Below are 20,755 nucleotides of genomic sequence, written 5' to 3'. Positions count from 1 at the left end.
ATCACCTAGTCAAGAAGTAATAAAGCAGTGGGCTGGGAATATGGCCTAGAGGCAAGAGTGCTTGCCTTGTATACATGAAAGCCCTGGGTTCGATTCCCCAGCACAACATATATAGAAAACAGCCAGAAGTAGTGCTGTGGCTCAAGTGGTAGAGTGCTAGCCTTGAGCAAAAAGAAGCCAGGGACAGTGCTCAGGCCCTGAGTTCAAGCCCAAGACTGGCAAAAAATAAATAAATAAAAATAAAACCAGGATAATATTATATATTAAATAGTGGATATAAATCATTAAGGATCATAAAAGATCTGAGGAAAGGGAAATCTGAGAAAGAATAAGAGACTAATTTATGAAAGACAGAATTTGAGTGACATCTAAACAGAAGGGTCAGATTTGCGAAGCGGGAGGAAACAAGAGAAGAGGAGGAACCTGTCTTGAACAAAAGGGCAAGGGCAAAAGGCCAAGCTGACGACGCACATGGCTTGTCTGGCTCAGAGCGGGGAGGGCCCTCAGGTTGGAGAGGGTGGGAAGTGAGACTGGACTGGAGGGTGGGCGCACGCTGACTTGGGACATGGGGACAGAAGCGCAGGAGCCCCTCCTCCCGGCCGCGGCCATGTGCAGGACACACTGGAGTGAGGGTTGTCAGCTGGGCCCAGGGAAGCCGCTGTGGTAATTCAGGCAGGACACGGGGCTGGAAGAAGGAGGCCGGCAGGGGAAAGGGTGAGGGAAGGGACGAAGAAGCCGGCAGGCCCACCAAGGCCGAAATGAAATCGCAAGAAGGAAAGATAAGTAGGTAAGCCGCAGTTTACTCTGACAAGAGTACAATGGAAAAGACAGAGGGCAAACCTGGGCGCGGAAGCTAGTTTTGAGCTGGTTATCAGATAAATTGTTTAATACTGGTTTGGGAATTACTTGTGAAGGCAATAGTCAGGTATGGTGGTTCACATGTATAATCCCAGTACTAGGGAGGCTAAGGCAGGGGGCGGCAAGTTCAAGACCAGCCTCAGCTACACAGTGAGGTTCCTGCTCAAAAAAAAAAAAAGTCTTCTTAGTCTAGGAAGTCAAGTCTTGGGAGACGGAAGGTGGAGCTCTCCTGGTGGGGCTGCCCACAACTCTCTCAGCTTGCTTCCAGAGCTTCATCGGACCTCTGTGCAAAGCCATAGGTGTGGACGACAAGATCTGGCACTACGGTGGACCAACGAAAAGACTAACTAGGTCTCAACTACCCTCTGATAGAATGGCTTCTTGGACTACCCTAAGCGTAGGCCCAGAGCCTACGTAACTCGTTGGTAAGATGAATTCTGCCATCTTATAGAGAAAGTCTGAGATCAGAATACCGAGGTCAAAAATTCAGTGTTCAAATGCTGTCCTGAGTCCAAACATGGTTTGTTCTGTGGCGTTCTCGCTTCCTAGTGAATTCCTGGGTCATGTTTTTGTTCTTCCTCTGATCTGAACAATTATCATGCCCTTCCAATGTCTGCCTCCAAGCTGGGACTTGCCCTCTATCTGAAAGCCACGGTCAGAAAAAGTAAAAAAAAAAAAAAGACCCATTCACGTCTTTCTGTGTCCCACAAGAACAAACATTTTCTCTGCAATTTCTCCCTATGCCTTGTGAAGGGGAAATCCTGTAGGAAAATACCATCCCGCACAAGAGGGCAAGGGCGGGGAAAGCCTCACCTCTTCACACAGAGGCTCCCCGGCTTCATAGCACCAGTCCATTCTCCGCAAGTGCCACGCGTCTCCTGTGAAGGAATGCAGGGTATGTCATTGCACTATGAGCCTTCTGGATAATCCAACAGCAAAGGCATCATTGTCGTCGTCGTAGTCATCATCATCATCATCATCGTCATCATCATCATCATCATCATCATCATCATCATCATCGTTTGCGCCCGTCCTAGGGCTTGAACTCAGGGCATGGACAGTGTCCTTGAGCTTTTTTTTTTTTTTTTTTTTGCTCAAGGCTAGCACTCTACCACTTGAGCCACAGCGCCACTTTCAGTTTTCTGGTTGGCTAACTGGAGAGAAGAGTCTCATGGACTTCCCAGCCTGGACTCACTTTGAACCACGATCTTCAGACCTCAGCCTCCTGAGTAGCTAGGACAGCAGGCGTGAGCCACAGGCGCCTAGCCATTAATTATTATTAAGTAAATTAACTCCTACAGAACATGAAGAAAGTTAAGTTTTCTCCCTAAGTTGGTAACTTTTCTCTCTTTCACCAAAAACTTGTGAATAAAAACTGTATTTGTATGCTTATTTGTAAATAAAAACACCCGTTGATATTCCACATTGACTTTGCATCTTTTGTATTTATAAGCACACACACTGCCCCTGTGCAATACACGTATGTGTGCATGTGCACACACAGCCTCTTTCTGCAAGCCTTAGCAAGTTTACTTTGTTGTCTTCACTGAAGGCGTATGTCCATATTGCCTAGTATTCCTACCTATTCGGCGGCTAATCTAACAAAAATACAGCACGACTACTTCCCAAAGATCATAGGGGTGAATATCTGTACACAATAAATACATTTCAATAAGATTTCTGTTTTTCAGTATACTTGCTACATTGGAGAAATTAACGAAAGGTATTGTTTTTACATAGCAAGAAAGCAGGGTGAAGGAAAAGTAAGAAATACTAGCTATTTAGCCATATTTATCAACAGATAACACACCTTTCCCCTACCAAGAACATCTAAAATAAACAGATTTCTTACTTATCTCCATGAGCCCATCTTTGTACCCTTCCTTGTGGATCCTCTCTAGTCACTAGTTCTAGTTTTAAATACAGTGAGATTTACAAAACTACATTTAAAAACTAATGTAAGCACTTGTAGAAAGCACGCACACGTTGCTCTAAATCCTCCGAGCCCAGCCCAGCATGGTGGTGAGGCGCTGGGCGGAGACAGTGGCTGCTGGCCAGCCTCCGAGCAAGCAGGCTGAGGGTCCTTGGCTGCCAGTGGGAATGGCTGGGGTGGGGGGACAGAGGGACGGCCATGCCCCCCTTCCCCCCCCCCCCCCCCCCACCGGCAGGCACACTGCCAAAGGCTAACTTCCCCTTCCAGGTATGGAAGCTGGCCTCCGTGTTAACGCAGTGTGAGGCCAGCAGAGGGCGCTACAGACAGCAGCACGGGGCCACCAACTGCACTGAGATCATGAAATTACCCTGGACCTCGAGTTCTCATCCTAGTACATTTCCTAATCTACAATACAAAGACACTGACACGAAACAGGATGCACTGAAATTCTCAATTCATGATTTTAAAAGTTAGTGAAAGACCTAGGTACTTAGGAGTGCCATACATCTTTTGTCTTTCTTTTATCTACTGGATCCTACCTAGATGATCCTTATTTAGACTTCATCGGTCATTACTTTTCTTTTTAGTTTACGGGTAAGGAAACAATCCACTAGGGCAATATAGAAAGTAACTTTTTGGCCCCCAGTCTATACTTCTCCCCACAGCCCCAGGAAAGAAGAAAGTCTGAAAAAGCAGCTGAGCAGATGTAGTCTCAGACCTTGACAGGCTGAGGCAGGAGGCTCGTGAGCTAGAGATGGATCAGTCTGGGCTACATAGAGAGAGCCTGTCTCAAAAAGAAAGAAGCCTGAAACGTTTTCATTAGGCTTAAGAATGCAGATAAGATTAAAACATGATTATGTCATAGGAAATAACTTACCTGACAGACCCGATTTCTTCAGCATTATCTTTAAACACTGCAAAAAATTATGTGCACCATTAGCTTTCTGTTTCTGAGTTACAGTATGAGAAATACCTTTTTCCCAAGGAATCAAGCAAGCCTGTGCGTGTGTGCGCGCGCGTGTGTGTGTGCATGCGTGTGTGTGTGTGTGTAGAGTGCAGGGGGACGGAGTGATGTCTGTTATCCTAGTTATTTAGGAAATTGAAAAATGGGAAGATTGTAAATTTGAGGCCAGCCTGGTCACAGAAGTTTGCTGGACCCTGATCCAAACCACAGTGCAGTGCAATGGTGTGCATGGGACATCCTGAGCTACCCCTGTGTTCAGGGGATCACTGATCTGACATCCTGAGCTACCCGGGAGGCTGTGTTCAGGAGATCACTGATCTGGGACATCCTGAGCTACCCGGGAGGCTGTGTTCAGGAGATCACTGATCTGGGACATCCTGAGCTACCCGGGAGGCTGTGTTCAGGAGATCACTGATCTGGGACATCCTGAGCTACCCGGGAGGGCTGTGTTCAGGAGATCACTGATCTGGGACATCCTGAGCTACCCGGGAGGCTGTGTTCAGGAGATCACTGATCTGGGACATCCTGAGCTACCCGGGAGGCTGTGTTCAGGAGATCACTGATCTGGGACATCCTGAGCTACCCGGGAGGCTGTGTTCAGGAGATCACTGATCTGGGACATCCTGAGCTACCCGGGAGGGCTGTGTTCAGGAGATCACTGATCTGGGACATCCTGAGCTACCCGGGAGGGCTGTGTTCAGGGGATCACTGATCTGGGACATTCTGAGCTACCCGGGAGGCTGTGTTCGGGAAGATCACTGATCTGGCAAATCCAGGCAGAAAAGTCCCCAGGACTCCATGTCAGTGGAGGGAATCTGGATGTGGTAATGCACCTATCAACCTGACAACTACACATTTTTTTTTGTTTAGTCGTAGGACTTGAACTCTGGGCCTGGGCGCTGTCCCTGAGCTCTTCAGCTCAAGGCTAGCGCTCTGCCACTTGAGCCACAGCGCCGCCTCCTCTACCTGACAACTACAGGAGGCCTAAGGACTGCAGCTCAGGCAAACCTGGGCAGGAAACGAGAGCTTATCTCAAAAATAACCAGCACAAACCAGGGCTGGAGGCATGTCTCTGTGGCAGAGTGTGTGTCTAGTAAGCATGATGCCCTCAATACAGGCAAGAGAACAGTATTATTTATGACCAAATGAGGCAAAATGCAATGGTAATCTAGTTTAAGAATCCCAGTAGGTCTTCCAGAGTTCAAGCTCCTGGCCCGCGCTCTCTGATGAGTACTTGCAATTCTTGGAGGTGCGCTATGGAAACCCACCCCCAGCATCTCCAGAGGCCAGCCTCGGCCACCCCTGCACCCCACGCCAGTGTCACAGCCAGCAAAAGAGGGAATCACTTACGTCTCTCACAGAGCGCGTTTCTTCTACTATGACCTCCATTTCTATACCCGGCTGAATGTCAGACCCCAGAGCAAAAAACAGGAACAGCTAAGGGCAAAGCAGAAGTGTGAATGAAACTTACCCTGAATTAAAAAAAAACCAACCAACTTTTTTTTTTTTTTTTTTTGCAGTGCCAGAGTGCTTGAACCATGCCCCGAGGCCCTGAGTTTCTATGCATGTATGATTTACTCCCACAAAGTAAATATTAATAAGATATTAAAAATGATTAAAACCCAGGGTGCGGGTGCAGTAGGCTCAAGGCCATGCGTTTGTTCCCAATACTGCATGAACCAGCAAGACCCCCAAAGCACGTAAAAACAAGACTACGTCCAGTGTCACAATTGAAGCAGGAACCTCACCTGCTGAGAAATAGAAAATGCCTCCTCGCCAAGGCGTTACTCCTGGTAAACCTCTCCCAGATAGCAGTCCCTTGCCTATGCGCCCGTCCTGGCCCTGGCCGTGGAAGGCACAGGAGGCGGCCGGGGCAAAGACGCGCGCAGTCCAGCGCTGGTGATGCTGCATGGCCCGTGAGGATGTTATAAAGATAGAAACAGCTCTCACCAGGACAGAAGTCCCCTCCCTCCAATCGGCTGCACAGTGGGGTCTTTTCTCAGAGCCACGTGGGGCGATTTCTCCTCTCTTTCCTTCTGAAGCAGAGCACTGCTTTTTTTGTCCTCTTGTTTTCAGGGCTCTGCTAGACACACCACACTGGCCTCAAACTTGCAAAGCACACCAAGCTGAACCTCTACCTCCTAAGTGCTGGGATTACAGACATGTGCCACCATGCCTGGTTTTATAGCATTTTCGATTTAAGGATTTCACATATTATAATTCCTAAGACTCCAGAGGAAAAATGCAAATGTCCTCATTCTCTTGCTCTCTCACTAATTCCGGCCTCACTGCTCATGGCTGCCTTCCTCCCAGCTTGTCCTGCACTGCTGTTTGCTAGAGCTCAGGGAAGCACATTGGAGGGGCAGGTGGCAAGCCTACCTTGCCTTGACACAGTGACAGTAAGGCTGCTATGGTGACTTTGGGACTGTAATAAAAGTTTACTAATTAGGTAGGGCTTCCAGCAAGGATTGCCCCTGGGGTATTGAAAATGAATCCCGACGGACAATGAGAAAGGACAGCTGCTGTGAAAGTATCATGTTGTTGCAGAGAATAATTTTAAGTTCAAAACCAGTATTTCAGTACACGTGCAATGTCACTCACTGTTAAATTATCTTTAGCAGCACGAAAGAGCAAACAGCAGCATTGCTGGCTACAACTGCGGGAGGTCATAACCATCAGAAGTGCGTGCCGTAACTGCGCACATCTGGACGTGCTCTTCGGGATCTATGGAATTCTCGCTCTTGTGGTCACGCAGCCTTACAGATAACTCTTACCCACGGATTCTTAGAGAAAAGGAACCTCATGCATAAGGGTCTAGCAGGATCACGCATTTAGGTAGAGAGCAACACCGGCACATTCCTAACATACAACTTCAGGGCAAGATGGAGGAAAACCTTTAGAGACAGGAGCATTTCTGGAGGTGCCCTAATCATACCTGAGAGGGAGTCGGTGCTTTTCCAAGACACAGCGCCAGTGGGCTCCCCATCCTCACCTCTGCCTCCTTCAAGGTGGCCTTGTCTGGCACTGCAAAGACATGCGGCAACACGTGAGTGCTTCCAATCCCGCCTCCCTCTGCCAAACGACAGACTGAAGGTAGTCTTCCTTTGACAATCAGGAAGGTCATGGAATCAGGAAGCATGACTGCAAGCACTCGGGAAGCTGAGACCGGACTGTGAATTTGGGGCCAGCAAGGGAGCTGGAGGCCAGTTCTTAGATTATAGAAAGCCAAGAACAGGAAAAAAAAAAATTAAGAGGGACTAGCTTGTCACTCCATGGTAGAGCATGTGCTTAGCATGTCCAAGGCAAGGCCCTGGGTTGCATCCCTAGCAATGCTACACTAACAGATTTTCACATACTACCCTCCCAAAAAGTTAAGAAAGAAGCCAGCTAGCTGTGATGGCTCACACTTGTATTTCTACTACTTGGCAGGATGAGATTGGGAGAATTGTGATTGATGCCAGCACAGGCAAAAAAGTTTGCAAAATGCCAATAAAAAGCTAGGTTCAGTAGCATGTGCCTATCACCTCAGCTAAACGGGAATTATAAATAGGAGGATCACGGTCCAGGCTGGCCTAAGCAAAAAGCAAACCCTATGCTAAAAACAACAAAAGCACCCATGATAGACCTTTGAAGTTACAATAGAGACCGCCAACAATAATTCGTCTCCATGACTAATCAGATGTGATGACAAGATGTGTTTCGGAGGTGAGAACCAAAGATGTCCATGACTGGCATGACTATAAGATGAGTAAAACAGGCAGAGGAGCCTAGGAAATAAGCTAAAAAGACACAGCTAGGCTGGCACAAAGCAAGGCTGGCAAGTCAGGTGAGTGCTTCGTTCCAGCGACGGGGTTGCTATGGGAGTCCAGATGAAATATGCTCACAAACCAGTTTCCTAAAGGTCATTTAAGCACATTTGGTATTGGAAACCATTATTTAAGGCAATGGTGTTAAGAAAGATGGATTATCTGAGCAGTTATTCACTCTTGGAAGCTGTCACAAAGATTTACCTGGACAAAGAAGCTTCCCGTTCCTGTCAATAGGTCTCAAGCAACTGTTCTCAGCTACAAAGAAGAAGAAGCTGGTTAGGGCACTAATAGAAGAACACTGAGGAATGCTCTACTCTGCTAATTAGAAGGAAGATGCAATAGGCTAAAAAAAAAATCAGCTCCAGCTGATTACAGGTATCCGCGGCGGCATACACCTGTGATCCCGTAATCCCAGCACTCAGGAGGCTGAGGCAGGAGGACCACAAGCCAGCCCCACAGTGAGCTGCAACTGAGAACTCCCCCTCCCAACAGTGAAAACCACCACAAGAACCAAAACCAAGTCTGAGCAGTTTGCACTCTGCACAGTTAAGCTGTAAATATACAATTTTAGCCAGAGAGAGAGAGAGAGAGTATGTGTGTGTGTGTGTGTGTGTGTGTGTATGTGTGTGTGTGTATAATCACAATTGGTCTATGACTTCTAAGTTTTTTTGTCACAATTCTCTAAATATATATATATATCTATAGATAGATATAGATATATATAGATACATATATATATATATATATAGAGAGAGAGATATGAAAGTAAAGAACAAAGCAGTAAATGACCCACTTATTTAAAACACCAGAGGCTAAGAACTGGGTGTCTTGTCCAGGCAGAGTGCGTACCAAGCATAGGCTAGGAAGGGCTGGCTTTTCCTCATGCCACCATGGATGGCATGGGGCAGGCCTTTTTCCCGGCAAGGGCTCCTCCTTCCTCTGGGCTCAGATCAGCTTCCGGCGTGACCTTTTGTGCCCTCAATGTCACGAACTACCTCTGACAGCCCCTTTCATGCCAGGTCTTTAACGGCACCTTCATGGAGGCCATCAGGGTCATTTCTTTGGGTGTTTTTACCGTTGCCGCCTCCTCCACCTCGTGTGGGTTAGGGCACCTTCGGGAAGTTCTCTCTTGAGTGACACAAGTGTCTACTTCCCTGGAGATAGCAGCCGCTTCGCCAGCTTCTTACACGTCTACCTGTGTGGGTGTTTTCTACCTTGGCCAACACTGTTTCTACTGCACATTCTTCTAACACATTGCACCACACGCACGTGATGGAGGAAAGGAGGCATCACAACTACACATGTGCGATGTGTGTGCTGAGCTGTGTAAGAGGCCCACAGAGGACGCCAGCCATGGCGTGTGTTTACTGAGGCTGACCTGTGCAGGGCCGGCTGGTGGGTAGCCGGTTCATTGACTCGCAGCACACTGTGGCTGGGATCCATTGTTATCTCACTAAACAATGCTGATGAGATTCATGCATAGTCCAAGTCTTCTTATATTTCAACTGTAGGGTGATTTTATGCATAGCCAAGGAATTTGGGGCAGAATTGACTATTTCTGAACATGCAGATTCCTGAGTGGGGGAAGGAGTACTCAGTGTTTATAGTTCAAGCTATTCTGACATGGACTGTGGAGAGGAGGCGTTTGAATTGGCAAGAACAGCACAGGCCTAACAGTTCTACGGTTATTAGACTGGAGCAGAATCTCTCCCTGAGCTTCTTGAGTTCAGTATCTTCTACGACAATAATATGAATATGGTATATCGTTCTAATAAAAATGTCTTGCGAACTATAATAGTTTATAAAAGGAGTCCTTTGGCCTAAAAGGAACACTTAAAATACTGTGTTCTTAAAATCTTTTTACTTTCAGCTGAGTATGGTGCTTCCTATCTGTAGCCCTAGCTATCTGGGAGACTAAGGCAAGATCACTTGAACCTAGGAGTCTCAGGCCAGTCTAGGCAACAAAGCAAGATATCCCACCTTGCCTCCATCGCAAAAACAAAACCCAAATATTTTAATTTTCATCCAATGAACACGTTTTGGGTATGTTCTACATGCAGGATACTGTACAAGAAACTGTGTTAGTGAGGTAAGAATTGCAGCCATGTACTCCATTCTCCCATAGTCTCGTACAATGGAAGAGGTGAGGGCAATGACACAAATTAAAAGGAGTTACTACAGTAAGTGCTATGACGGGAAAGAACCGGGTGTGACTGTGAAACACAGATGAACTGAGATGGTGTGGTCGGGGATAAAAGGAGAGGTGGCATTTCAGAGCCGCCAAGTGCCTAGCACAACTGTAATTTCTTGCAGCATATTTTCTAGGATCTCTCTCTCTCTCTCTCTCTCTCTCTCTCTCTCATCAGTAATGAGGCTTAAATTCAGGGCCTGGCTGCTGTCCCTGAGCTTTCTCACTCAAGGCGAGCGCTCTACCGCTTTGAGCCACAGTGCCACTTCCAGTTTTCTGTGGTAAATTGGAGATGAATGTCTCATGGACTTTCCTGCTGGACTGGCTTTGAATCACGATCCTCAGATCTCAGTCTCCTGAGTAGTTAGGATTATAGGCTGCGACACTGACACCCAACTTGTTTTTTTTAAGTGTATAACTTACATGATAAGTATGTTCCTGATATTGCATGGTATTTTATAAATTCAGTGTCCACTTTGTGAATTTTGCTTTTTTTTTTTTTTTGTCCGTTATGGGGCTTGAACTCTGGGCCTGAGCACTGTCCCTGAGCTCTTCAGCTCAAGGCTAGCACTCCACCACTTGAGCCATAGCACCACTTCCTCAATGTCTATTTTGTTTGTCCATTTTGTAGATAAAAATACAATGGAATTGTATGAGTTCTGTATGACTTTGAGATATGCATTCACTAGAATGGATATTTTAAAAAGATAATCACAAACATGGACAAGGATGAAGCACAGACAAGGAGGGCTATATATTACTCTGTCACTTTGGAAAATAGTAAGCGGTTTCTTAGAGAGTTAAACATAAATTTTCCACTTGATTTACTGATTCTAACATTGCATACATCTACTCAAGAGAATGGAAAACACAACCACACAGACTTACATGTGATGTATGCAACAGCATTGTTCTAAAAGTGTGAAAAGTCCAAGTGTCCATCAGCTGGGGACATATCAGCAGTAAAAAGGAAAAATATATATATTGATAAACACTAACGGGTAATGTTCTCAGAAAAGAAGGAAGCTAGACAAGAATACATGCTGTATGGTCCCGTTGGTATGAGGCGTTGAATGCATCAGGTCTACAGTCATAGAAAGTAGATCAGCTGTGCCAGGGGCTCAGCTTGGCACTGAGGGGATCTTTCTGGAGTGGTAGAAATGTTCTAAAACTAGAGTGTGGTAATGGTGTGCACTTTTATACATTTAGTGATAATTACTGAATTATATAAAGATAAGTGATTTATATGTTATCTAAATTACATCTTGCCAGGTGGTGGTGACTCACACCTGTAAATCCCAGCTACTCAGGAGGCTGAGATCCAGGATCTTGGTTCAAAGCCAGCCCAGGCAGGAAATGCATGAGATGCTTATCACTAATTAACTACCAGAAAATCCAACCAAGTAGAGCTGTGGCTCAAAGTGGTAGAGCACTAGTCTTGAGCAGAAAAGCTCAGGGACAGTGCCCAGGCCCTGAGTTTAAACCCCATGACTGACAAAAAAAAAAAGGTAGATAAATAAATCACAACAAAGCCATTAAAGAAAATATAATACTGAGTGAATACTGAGCTCAAAATACTGACTGTTACTATGGTACAACTTGTGTGAGAATAAAAATATAAACATAGATGTAAGAACAGCATGCAGTATGGCACAAATATACACCCAAATAAGACACTCTGATGGGGCCTGAGTGGCTAGAGAAAACAGGCCCAAGGGAACATTCAAAATCCTTCAAACAAAGACAAACACATAATAAAATATTAACATTTATGAGTGGCAAGCACATGAGATCTTCTTATTCTTTGTACTTTCCCATATGTATGTGTGTATATATATATATATATATACACTACTGAACAAGATATATATGCATATATACATGTATGTGTGTATATATGTATATATATTATATACATAATATATATATATATACACATATATATAATGCTTATGGAAACGAGTTCCAAATGGAACCAAGGAATCTCTTTTAAGAGTACTTGGCTTTATGTATAAGAGTATACATTGTAAAGCAATTTAAGATAAGTAAAAAACAGAAACAAAACCCCACAAAAAATATATATATATACACACATATACACACACACACACACGGGTGTATATATATATATATTTTTTTTTCAGTAAGAATCCAAATCTACATTAAGCCAAAAACCAAACACCAAATATAAATGATTACCTAAATCCTTCATTAATTTTAATTCCTGTATGGCTTTAATTCGAATATCAAACACCACCTAAAATAGAGAAATAAAGTAATGATGCAAATGAAGACCGTCAATGTGTGCACGTTTTTCCTACCTGAAAACCTTTCTCTCCTTATTCCTTAAGTTCTTCTATAAGGTCAAAGGCAAAAATTCAACATAGATTATTGAGCTGATAGCTAAACTGATGTCAGCTGGGACAAGAAAGCCATCTATGGAAAGCCACAGCCACATTCTGGCTGGACCACAGGGGGCGGAGCATCCAGATGCCCATGACAAGAGCAAGGGAAAGCGAGGCAAGCATCCACTGCTCTGTGATGGGGACAGGGCATCACACGGAATGAAAGTGCCCAACAGCAGTCCTAGCCACTACAGTTTCTAGCTATACCACTTCATTTCTGGTAGCTTCCTTTTGTGGCCTGGTTCAGGCCAGTTTCTCTAGGGTGTAAGATGGAAACTCAGGGGTCATCTACTGACTCACAGAAGCACCCTCACCATGCCAGACAGAGGCAGACTCCATCTTTGTTCCCACCCAGGGGCAGGACTAGCCTCCGGAGACTGATCTCAACTGTGCCTCTAAGTGTATCAACAAACATCAGTGCACCCTGAGAAATTTAATGTTGATACAAATTAAACAAACAATGTTTTAGTAAGTTTCTTTTCACTTGTTACAGAAAAAAAACTTAATACACTGGGACTAAAGAAGTATCAAAAGATGTCTCCTGAGATAATGCTTATGGAAATGAGTTCCAAATGGAACCAAGGAATCTCTTTTAAGAGTACTTGGCTTTATGTATAAGAGTATACATTGTAAAGCAATTTAAGATAAGTAAAAAACAGAAACAAAACCCCACAAAATACAAAAGCAAAGCAATACAGGTCCTCTTTACTCACATTCACATTTAGTTCAAAGAGACCCTCGGAAACAGCACTTTATGTTTGCTAAAGTTAAAGGATTGCATGACTGTACTAGGTAAGTATTACATTCTAATTCTTGGCTTTAGAATTAGGTGCTTTTAAAGACATATATTGTCTTGAAATAAGCCAAGTGCTAATTCACAATAGCCAAAATATGGAAACAACCCAGATGCCCCTCCACAGATGAATGGATCCAAAAAATATGGTACCTATACACAATGGAATACTACATAGCAATTAGAAATGGTGAAATATTAGTATTCGCAGGGAAATGGTCAGAGCTTGAGCAAATAATGTTGAGCAAGACAAGCTCAGAACACAGAAAACAAAGGGGCATGATCTCTCTGATATATGGCTGTTAAGTGGGGGGAGGGGGAGACAGTAGAGACCAGGTCTGTGAAACCAAAAGCTTCTTGTCAAATGGTATTTCCCACAGGTTTGGGTCAGCGATCCTACATTATGTAACTAAAACCAAACAACTACTCAACATATAAAGGTCAAAAATTGACCTCTCAGTGGATCACAATAGCTCAAAAGCTATGTATATGCGTTCATATAAGACTATTGTCGACATATTGTCTATTGTCGACAATACATTTAAAGCCCTAGGCGAATTTCCTTTGGCCTAGGCCACGTGGCTACTGTATATGTTCTTGGTACATTGTATATTGTATATATGTCTATCTGACCTAGAGAAGGGAAAGAAAAACAGGGTGTAAGATATCACAAGAAATGTACACACTGCCCTACTATGTAACTGTACCCCTTTTGTACAACACCTTGTCAAAAAATTTTTCTTTAATTAATAAATAAATTATTAAAAAAAAGAAATAAGCCAAGTGCTAATAGAGATAAATAAGCAGCAATCAAATGTTAAAAATAAGCAGTAGATTCCTCAAGATTTGGAAGTCTATTGAGACAACTGTTCTGAAAGACTAACTGGCTTTCTGAATGAAAATTTTGTTGGCAGACTGTCATCTAAAGTAAAGATCTCCTACTCACTGTGTTACCCGTTGCGGCTATTTTCACTTGGTTCTCTTCAGATTCAGACTGACAAAAATTTTTAACTTGAAGCCAGTTGCGGTCCTCCACATCAGCAATCCATTTCCCTTGTCTGGACAACAGACTGTAGGTAAAGGGAAAAGCACCTATAAAAGTGTCTTTACATGGCACTTTTGGGATTAAAAAACTGGCAATTGTAGAGTAAGTGACTAATCATGACTATATTTTGATAAATTATCTCTATGAATGTTAGCTATCTGTTCAATCATTCAACTGTCATTATCATCGTCATTATTTTATTATTTTTGCCAGTCCTGGGCCTTGGACTCAGGGCCTGAGCACTGTCTCTGGCTTCTTTTTGCTCAAGGCTAGCACTCTACCACTTGAGCCACAGCGCCACTTCTGGCCTTTTCTCTATACGTGGTGCTGGGGAATCGAACCCAGGGCTTCATGCATACGAGGCAAGCACTCTACCACTAGGCCATATTCCTAGACCAATCATTATTATTTTTGTAGGCAGGCACTCTAACATATGAGCTATACCTCCAGCATTTTTTGCCCTGGTTCTTTTTGAGATAGGGTCTGGTCCTGCGCTTTTCCCAAGCCTGCCTGGACTATGCGTCTCCTGTTAATGCTTCCTGCCACAGTTGGATGACAAGTACATCCCACCATGCTCAGCTTCGAAGATGAAGTCTCACAAGCTTTTTTGCTTGAATTCTTCTTTTTTTTTTTTTTTTTGTCAGTTGTGGGGCTTGAACTCTGGGCCTGAGTGCTGTTTCTGAGCTCTTCAGCTCAAGGTTAATGCTTTACCACTTCGAGCCACAGCACCACTTCCCTGCATTCTTCTGAATTCACACTCCCCATATAGCTGTGATAATAGGAATATACACTGTGTCCAGCTATTGACTGAGATGGGGTCTCATGAACTTTTTGCCTAAAACTGTGATCCTCACCTGTTAGGCAGCTAGGATTACAGATGTGAGCCACCAGTGCTTGACTTTTTTTTCAGGATGGTGTTAGGAAGCAGACCATGGAGTCTACTTTGAGAACTAAGGGATCTTTAAAAGAATACTACTCTTTAGGATCCAGAGTTTGTTTGTAACCAGGCAGCTGTGTGCAGTTGTGCAGACTGCACAGAAGTGCCATGTCTCGGGGTATCATGTGGATCATTGTATACGCTGCACATCTGCATTGTCATTAGTTTTATTTTATTTATTTATCGCCAGTCCTGGGGCTTGAACTCGGGGCCTGCGTACTGTCCCTGAGCTTCTTTTGCTCAAGGCTAGCACTCTGCCACTTGAGCCACAGCGCCACTTCTGGCTTTTTCTGTGTATGTGGTGCTGAGGAATCGAACCCAGGGCTTCGTGCATGCTACGCAAGCACTCTACTGCTAAGCCACATTTCCAGTCCTATTTTTTTTTTTTAATATTAGGTGCTGGCAGTATTTTGTTCTAACAAAATCTTTCTAAAGATAGGAGAGGAAATGGGCTAGTACAAGTCCCTGTGCGAGCATTCATCTCAGCTATCACACACTGGGAAATGTGCTGTCACGCCCACGGTGACAGTGGGGAGGCGCTTCTGAGCTTCAGATGTCACCGTGGGACTCAGCAGCGGCCCCAATTGGCGACTGGGGGAGGGGCACCCAAGAGTTCAAAAAGGGCCACAGGGAAGGCGAGTTGCCTGTGGGAATCTCTTAACAAAACATCAAGACAGGCTGGGGATATGGCCTAGTGGCAAGAGTGCCTGCCTCGTATACATGGGGCCCTGGGTTCGATTCCTCAGCACCACATATACAGAGAATGGCCGGAAGTGGTGCTGTGGCTCAGGTGGCCGAGTGCTGGCTTTGAGCAAAAAGAAGCCAGGGACAGAGCTCAGGCCCTGAGTCCAAGGCCCAGGACTGGAAAAAAAACAAACAAAAAAAACCCCATCAAGACACAGTCTTAATTTTTTCCTCATGAAGAATTTTAGGAACTTCCTTTGTGAAAATATGCCTTTCGTTTCATAACTGGTGCTAAATGAAATTCATCTGATAGGATTGTGCTTTAGAGCCAGCTTAATTAGCACTACTCAATAGAATGAGAGACACTTACATTACTTTATCATTATTACTTTATATTTATGCACAAAAAATTCACTACCCAACTTTTTTCTCTAAAGTGCATAACCTAAAACATTTGCACATACAATATTTAGAACATGACGCTAGAAATAAAGACAATTTAACTCTTACCATTAAAGTAAAGCCTCTGACTTCTTTTGGATGGTACTGTGATTAAATTAGCTTTAGGAATTCTCTCTCCCCTCTTCTCTTTTCAGCACGTTACCTGCTTTCGGCACTGTGGGAATGCTGAAGTAGGACTGCGCTTCCATTTCCAAGCCCACGCTCTCGGAATGTCTTCTTCAAGTCTTCCTGGGGAATGGCAGTCCAGCACTCTTCCTTGGCAGGCTCGGCAAGGTTGACGAGGAGGACGCCGACTGGCATGGCCAAGGCAGTGATCACAGTTCCTATTTCCGCATTCGCTGGGAAGACGTGTGGGGTCTCCACCAACTGCCCATGCGCCTCTCCTTCCCCGCAGGGCTCCGGATGAAGAACACGGATCAGCAGAGGCTCGCAGTCCGCACCAGTCTGGATCCGGACTCCACCAACCTGCGGCGACATGGAGACCACCACCAGCACAGGTTACATTTGCCACAGGAAACCAGCACCATGATCCTAAAATGGCCCTCATTTTTTTCCCCAAGCAAAATCAAAGTTTCACACATATCAGAGGAGCCATTTGGATTTTATTTGGAAATATCCTCTTACTCATATTTTCTTGGGAGAGAAAGGAGCTGTCTGTACAGGATATGAGACACTGAGAGGAGGAGCAACCAGAGAGGCTGTACCGTCTGTATGGCCCTGGCCCCTCGGGTCCCCTGCCTCGGCCGTGCTTCCCTTCCCGACGCCCACAGCCCACTCCCATCAAGGACACTGACTCTCCACTCCCTCACACAATGGAGGTGCCAGGACATTTCTCCCTCTTTCTTGTGGTACTGGGGTTTGAACTCGGGGCCCACAACTCTGACTCTCCCATGTGAGCTCCGCTCCCCAGCAGATTCTGCTTTACTTAGGTTTTTGAACAGGCTCTTGCGTTTGTGCTTGGACCGGTCTGGACCCCGACCCTCCCCGCCTGCGCCGCCCCCCCCCCCCCCCCCACGTATCCCTCACAGCTGGCTCAACAGGCTTGCATTACCACACCCAGCTTCTTATGCTGAGGAGAGCTGTCAAGTCACAGTCTTCCTCTCTCTGCTTCCCGAGTAGTTAGGATTATAGGCCTGAGCCGTGATATCTAGTTGAGCCACAAATATCTCTTTCGCATACAACCTGACTCTGCCTAAAATGTACTGAACCTTCATTTCAGCAGGTTTCTAAAGTCTAATTACATGCTGAGTGTCCTATAACGTATTTCTTGAGTAATTTTGTTTTTACCTCCACTCCATTCCATACAAAGATGTCTTCCCCATCAGCAATGTCAGCTTCACAGAGTGTCAGTTCATCGCCTAGAATAATGACATTACCACCGATTAAAGAGGAGATATTCTTCAGGAGCGTCAAAGATAAGTTAGGTAAGGAAAGAGGTCGACACTTAAACCTTTGAGAAGGCACCCTTATTAAGGAAGGGCACAAGCACTAATTATTTCATCCTACAGATCTCATCTTCTCTTGTGTCTGCTTCAATCTGATGCCAACACACAGCTTCACGCACCCAGCCCAGGCCAGAAGTCGGCACCGGGCCAGCGACGAGAGAAGGAGCCACCCACACCCTAATGGCGCCCTGCCCATCCCTCCCTGCTGCGGGTGCGGTGCTCCCGGACCTCACGGTTCCATTTCTTACTTATGAAATGGGCATAATGGATTGTTTTGCAAATCAAATGAGATAAATTAGCACAACACCAGCATTAATATTTGACACAGTGAACCACAGAATAAATGTTACCGCTGCTACTACTGTTATCTTTGGTATTATTTCAAGGACATACGTACTTTTCTGTGTCTTGTAGCAAAATCTGAAGCTGGGAGTTGAGCAGAAAAATCAAGCCACATAAATAAGACTCAAATGGTTTTAAACCATGTGTTCAATAATTTGTGCTGATACAAATAAAACAAGCATTTAAATGTGTGCGGTAGAAAGGTGGCTTTAGTTTCTAAAAATAAAGACCATTTCTGTGTGAGGCTGGATGACAGACTTCTCCTTCACTGCTCACATACTAAGAAGGTCAAGGTGGATGGGTGCGTGGATAGAACTGCAGATGGATGCAGGGATTTCAGGCTGCTCTTACCATCCAGGGTCTGGTAAATATGAAGTCCTGCTGGTACACTCTTTGCCACACTAAGAACCATGTCTCCTTCCCAAAACTGCAACAGCTGAAGGATGTCAGGGAAGGAGAGAGGACAACACAGAGTTACCCTGGACTAGCATACTTCTAGGTTCTACCCACAGCACATGAACACCCCATGCCTAACCAACACCAAATTTAGACGAAGACACCACTCATTAAATAAATCAAACTCTAAGACGGTAATCAAGCTGGGCACCAGTGGCTCAAGCCTCTGATCCCAGCTACTCAGGAGGCTGAGATCTGAGGATCCTGGTTCAAAGCCAGCCTAGGCAGGGAAGTCTGTGAGATTCATACTAACCACCAAAAAGCTGGAAATAGAACGGTGGCTCAAATGGTAGAGTGCTAAGCTTGAGCAGAAAAGCTTACAGACAGTACCAGGCCCTAGATCAGGTTCAAGTTCAAGCCCCAGGACTGGCACAAAGAAAAAAAAAGGAAGGGAGAGAGGGAAGAAAATAGGGAAGAAAGGGAGAAAGGAAAGGGAGGAAAAGAAAAGAGGAAGTACGGTTAACCACATTTATTACTGACAGAAGCATACATAGCATAACCACTTTCTAAACAATTCTACTTAATTGATGAAAAGACCATTTTTACCAAGAAGCAAGCTCAGGCAAGCTAGCCTCTAAATTTCTGCCCCTGAGAGCACTTCGGGTTTTGTTGTTGTTTTGTGACAGTATTAGGGCTTGAACTCAGGGCCTAGACATTGTCCTAAGCTTTTCTGCCCACTTGAGCCACAGCTCCATTTCCAGCCTTTTCACGGTTAGAGATCGGAGTCTCACAGACATCCCTGCCTAGGCTGGCTTGTACCTGCAATTCTCGGACCTCAGCCTCCTGCGTAGCTATGGTTACAGGCCTGAGCCACTGGAACCCAGCTAAGAACACTGACTTTTAAAATGAGCACTGCTGAGGGAAGGCAGCGCGGGCTCCAGCCCACACCGTGCCTCAGGAACTAGAGGCTGATCTCCCACCGCAGAAAACACATAGAAAGGGACACCCTGCCCTCAGAGCTAATGCGCCCTACTGGGAAATGGTGTGGGATGAAGAAGTACGACTGAAGAGAGAACACAGATGGAGGTGGCAGCTAAGGCTGGGCCTTGTGCCACCAATAACTAGACGCCCGAGCCTGGGCAGTGCTAGGTCCTTTAAGTCACAATATTCCTCCTCAAAATGGAGTCAGTATATCCTCATGAGGTTGAAGAATAAGATAGCTAAGTTTATACAAAAGCACTATGAGTAAAACAAGACATATGTTCTACTGCTATCATCACTGAAACAGCTCGATAAATTATCAATGAATCTTACAGCTCAGGTGTTGCTTGGTGCTGAGAGCTTCCCTTGCATGTGTGAAGCCCTGGGTTTGATGCCCACAAGTGCAAAATGGAAAGGAAAGGGAAGAAAACAGATTTTTTTTTCTTTGTGCCAGCCCTGGGGCTTGAACTTGAACCTGATCTAGGGCCTGGTACTGTCTATAAGCTTTTTTGCTCAAGCTTAGCACTCTACCATTTGAGCCACCGTTCTATTTCCAGCTTTTTGGTGGTTAGTATGAATCTCAGACTTCCCTGCCTAGGCTGGCTTTGGACTGTGATCCTCAGATCTCAGTTTCCCAAGTAGCTAGGATTACAGGCGTGAGCCACTGGCACTTGGCTGAAAACAGAATTTCATTAATAAATGTTATTCTACACTGAGGAAGCAAGATTAGTGCTTTTAGTTAGTGATTCTTGGTTTTATGCGACACACTCAATTTCATGCTCTTGATTCCTCTGAAAACAAATTTTGTTTCATTTATCTTTCAAATAAGTGATAAGTCTAAATTGTCTGCCCTGCTGAACAAAGCATGCCAGGCCTGATTCTCCACCTGAAAAGCTGTTGGGAAAGTGAGCAGGAACACCTGCCCAGAAGACTCGTAAGTGCTGGGAGAAAGGTACCAACCAGTATCAAGAAGCTGGGGCAGGAGGATCATGAGTTTGAGGCCTGCCGGGGGACATGGTCATATCTTTTTTTTTTTTTTTCAGGCTTGGGAGTCAGGGGGGAAGGCCTGGTTCACCCTGCTATAAATCAGCACAATTTTCCTAAATAATTGAAAAAAGTTGTAACCTAAGTAAGTTGAAAGGGAGATTGCCAGCTTGAGATGCACACTAATGCTTTTGTCAAGAGGAAATAAGACAAAATTACCTGAAATATTGACTGCCGGAGATCTCCTAAAGTTTTTCTTTTATCAAAAGTCAAATCCCACACGCTCTCTTCCTGCGAGATTCCTGGGTGCAGGGCCCCATTGCAGAAACGATAATGAGGGCCCAGGTGGAGATGCAATTCAAAATTATTGCTCGCAGAATCACACTCTGTTCTGTAGAGAAACATAAAAATACATGTGTATGTTTTTATAAAGACACTGTTCATCTTACACCAACATATTTACTTGACAATACTAATGTGTTCTGCATTCCACCTTAGTAATATCCTTTTCTTCTGTCAAAATGACTCA

General features: G+C 44.8%; 1 protein-coding gene across 1 annotated transcript in view; it reads right to left on the bottom strand.

Moving 5' to 3' along the window:
• The window catches only part of Usp40 (ubiquitin specific peptidase 40), a 61,664-nt gene that overhangs the window by 8,341 nt on the left and 32,568 nt on the right, over positions 1-20,755 (bottom strand). The window contains exons 13-23 of the mRNA XM_048344506.1: positions 20,446-20,617; positions 18,217-18,301; positions 17,366-17,436; positions 16,221-16,543; positions 13,897-14,020; positions 11,952-12,009; positions 7,766-7,819; positions 6,691-6,779; positions 5,106-5,192; positions 3,669-3,705; positions 1,672-1,736 (exon numbers count right to left, since the gene is read on the bottom strand). Of these exons, the coding sequence (XP_048200463.1) occupies positions 1,672-1,736; positions 3,669-3,705; positions 5,106-5,192; positions 6,691-6,779; positions 7,766-7,819; positions 11,952-12,009; positions 13,897-14,020; positions 16,221-16,543; positions 17,366-17,436; positions 18,217-18,301; positions 20,446-20,617 (1,165 nt within the window). The remainder of the gene's footprint in view (positions 1-1,671; positions 1,737-3,668; positions 3,706-5,105; positions 5,193-6,690; positions 6,780-7,765; positions 7,820-11,951; positions 12,010-13,896; positions 14,021-16,220; positions 16,544-17,365; positions 17,437-18,216; positions 18,302-20,445; positions 20,618-20,755) is intronic.

The sequence above is a fragment of the Perognathus longimembris genome, chromosome 4 (assembly GCF_023159225.1).
Source record: "Perognathus longimembris pacificus isolate PPM17 chromosome 4, ASM2315922v1, whole genome shotgun sequence".
In the NCBI taxonomy this organism is placed as follows: Eukaryota; Metazoa; Chordata; class Mammalia; order Rodentia; family Heteromyidae; genus Perognathus; species Perognathus longimembris.
This window is presented reverse-complemented; position numbering and strand designations above follow the sequence as displayed.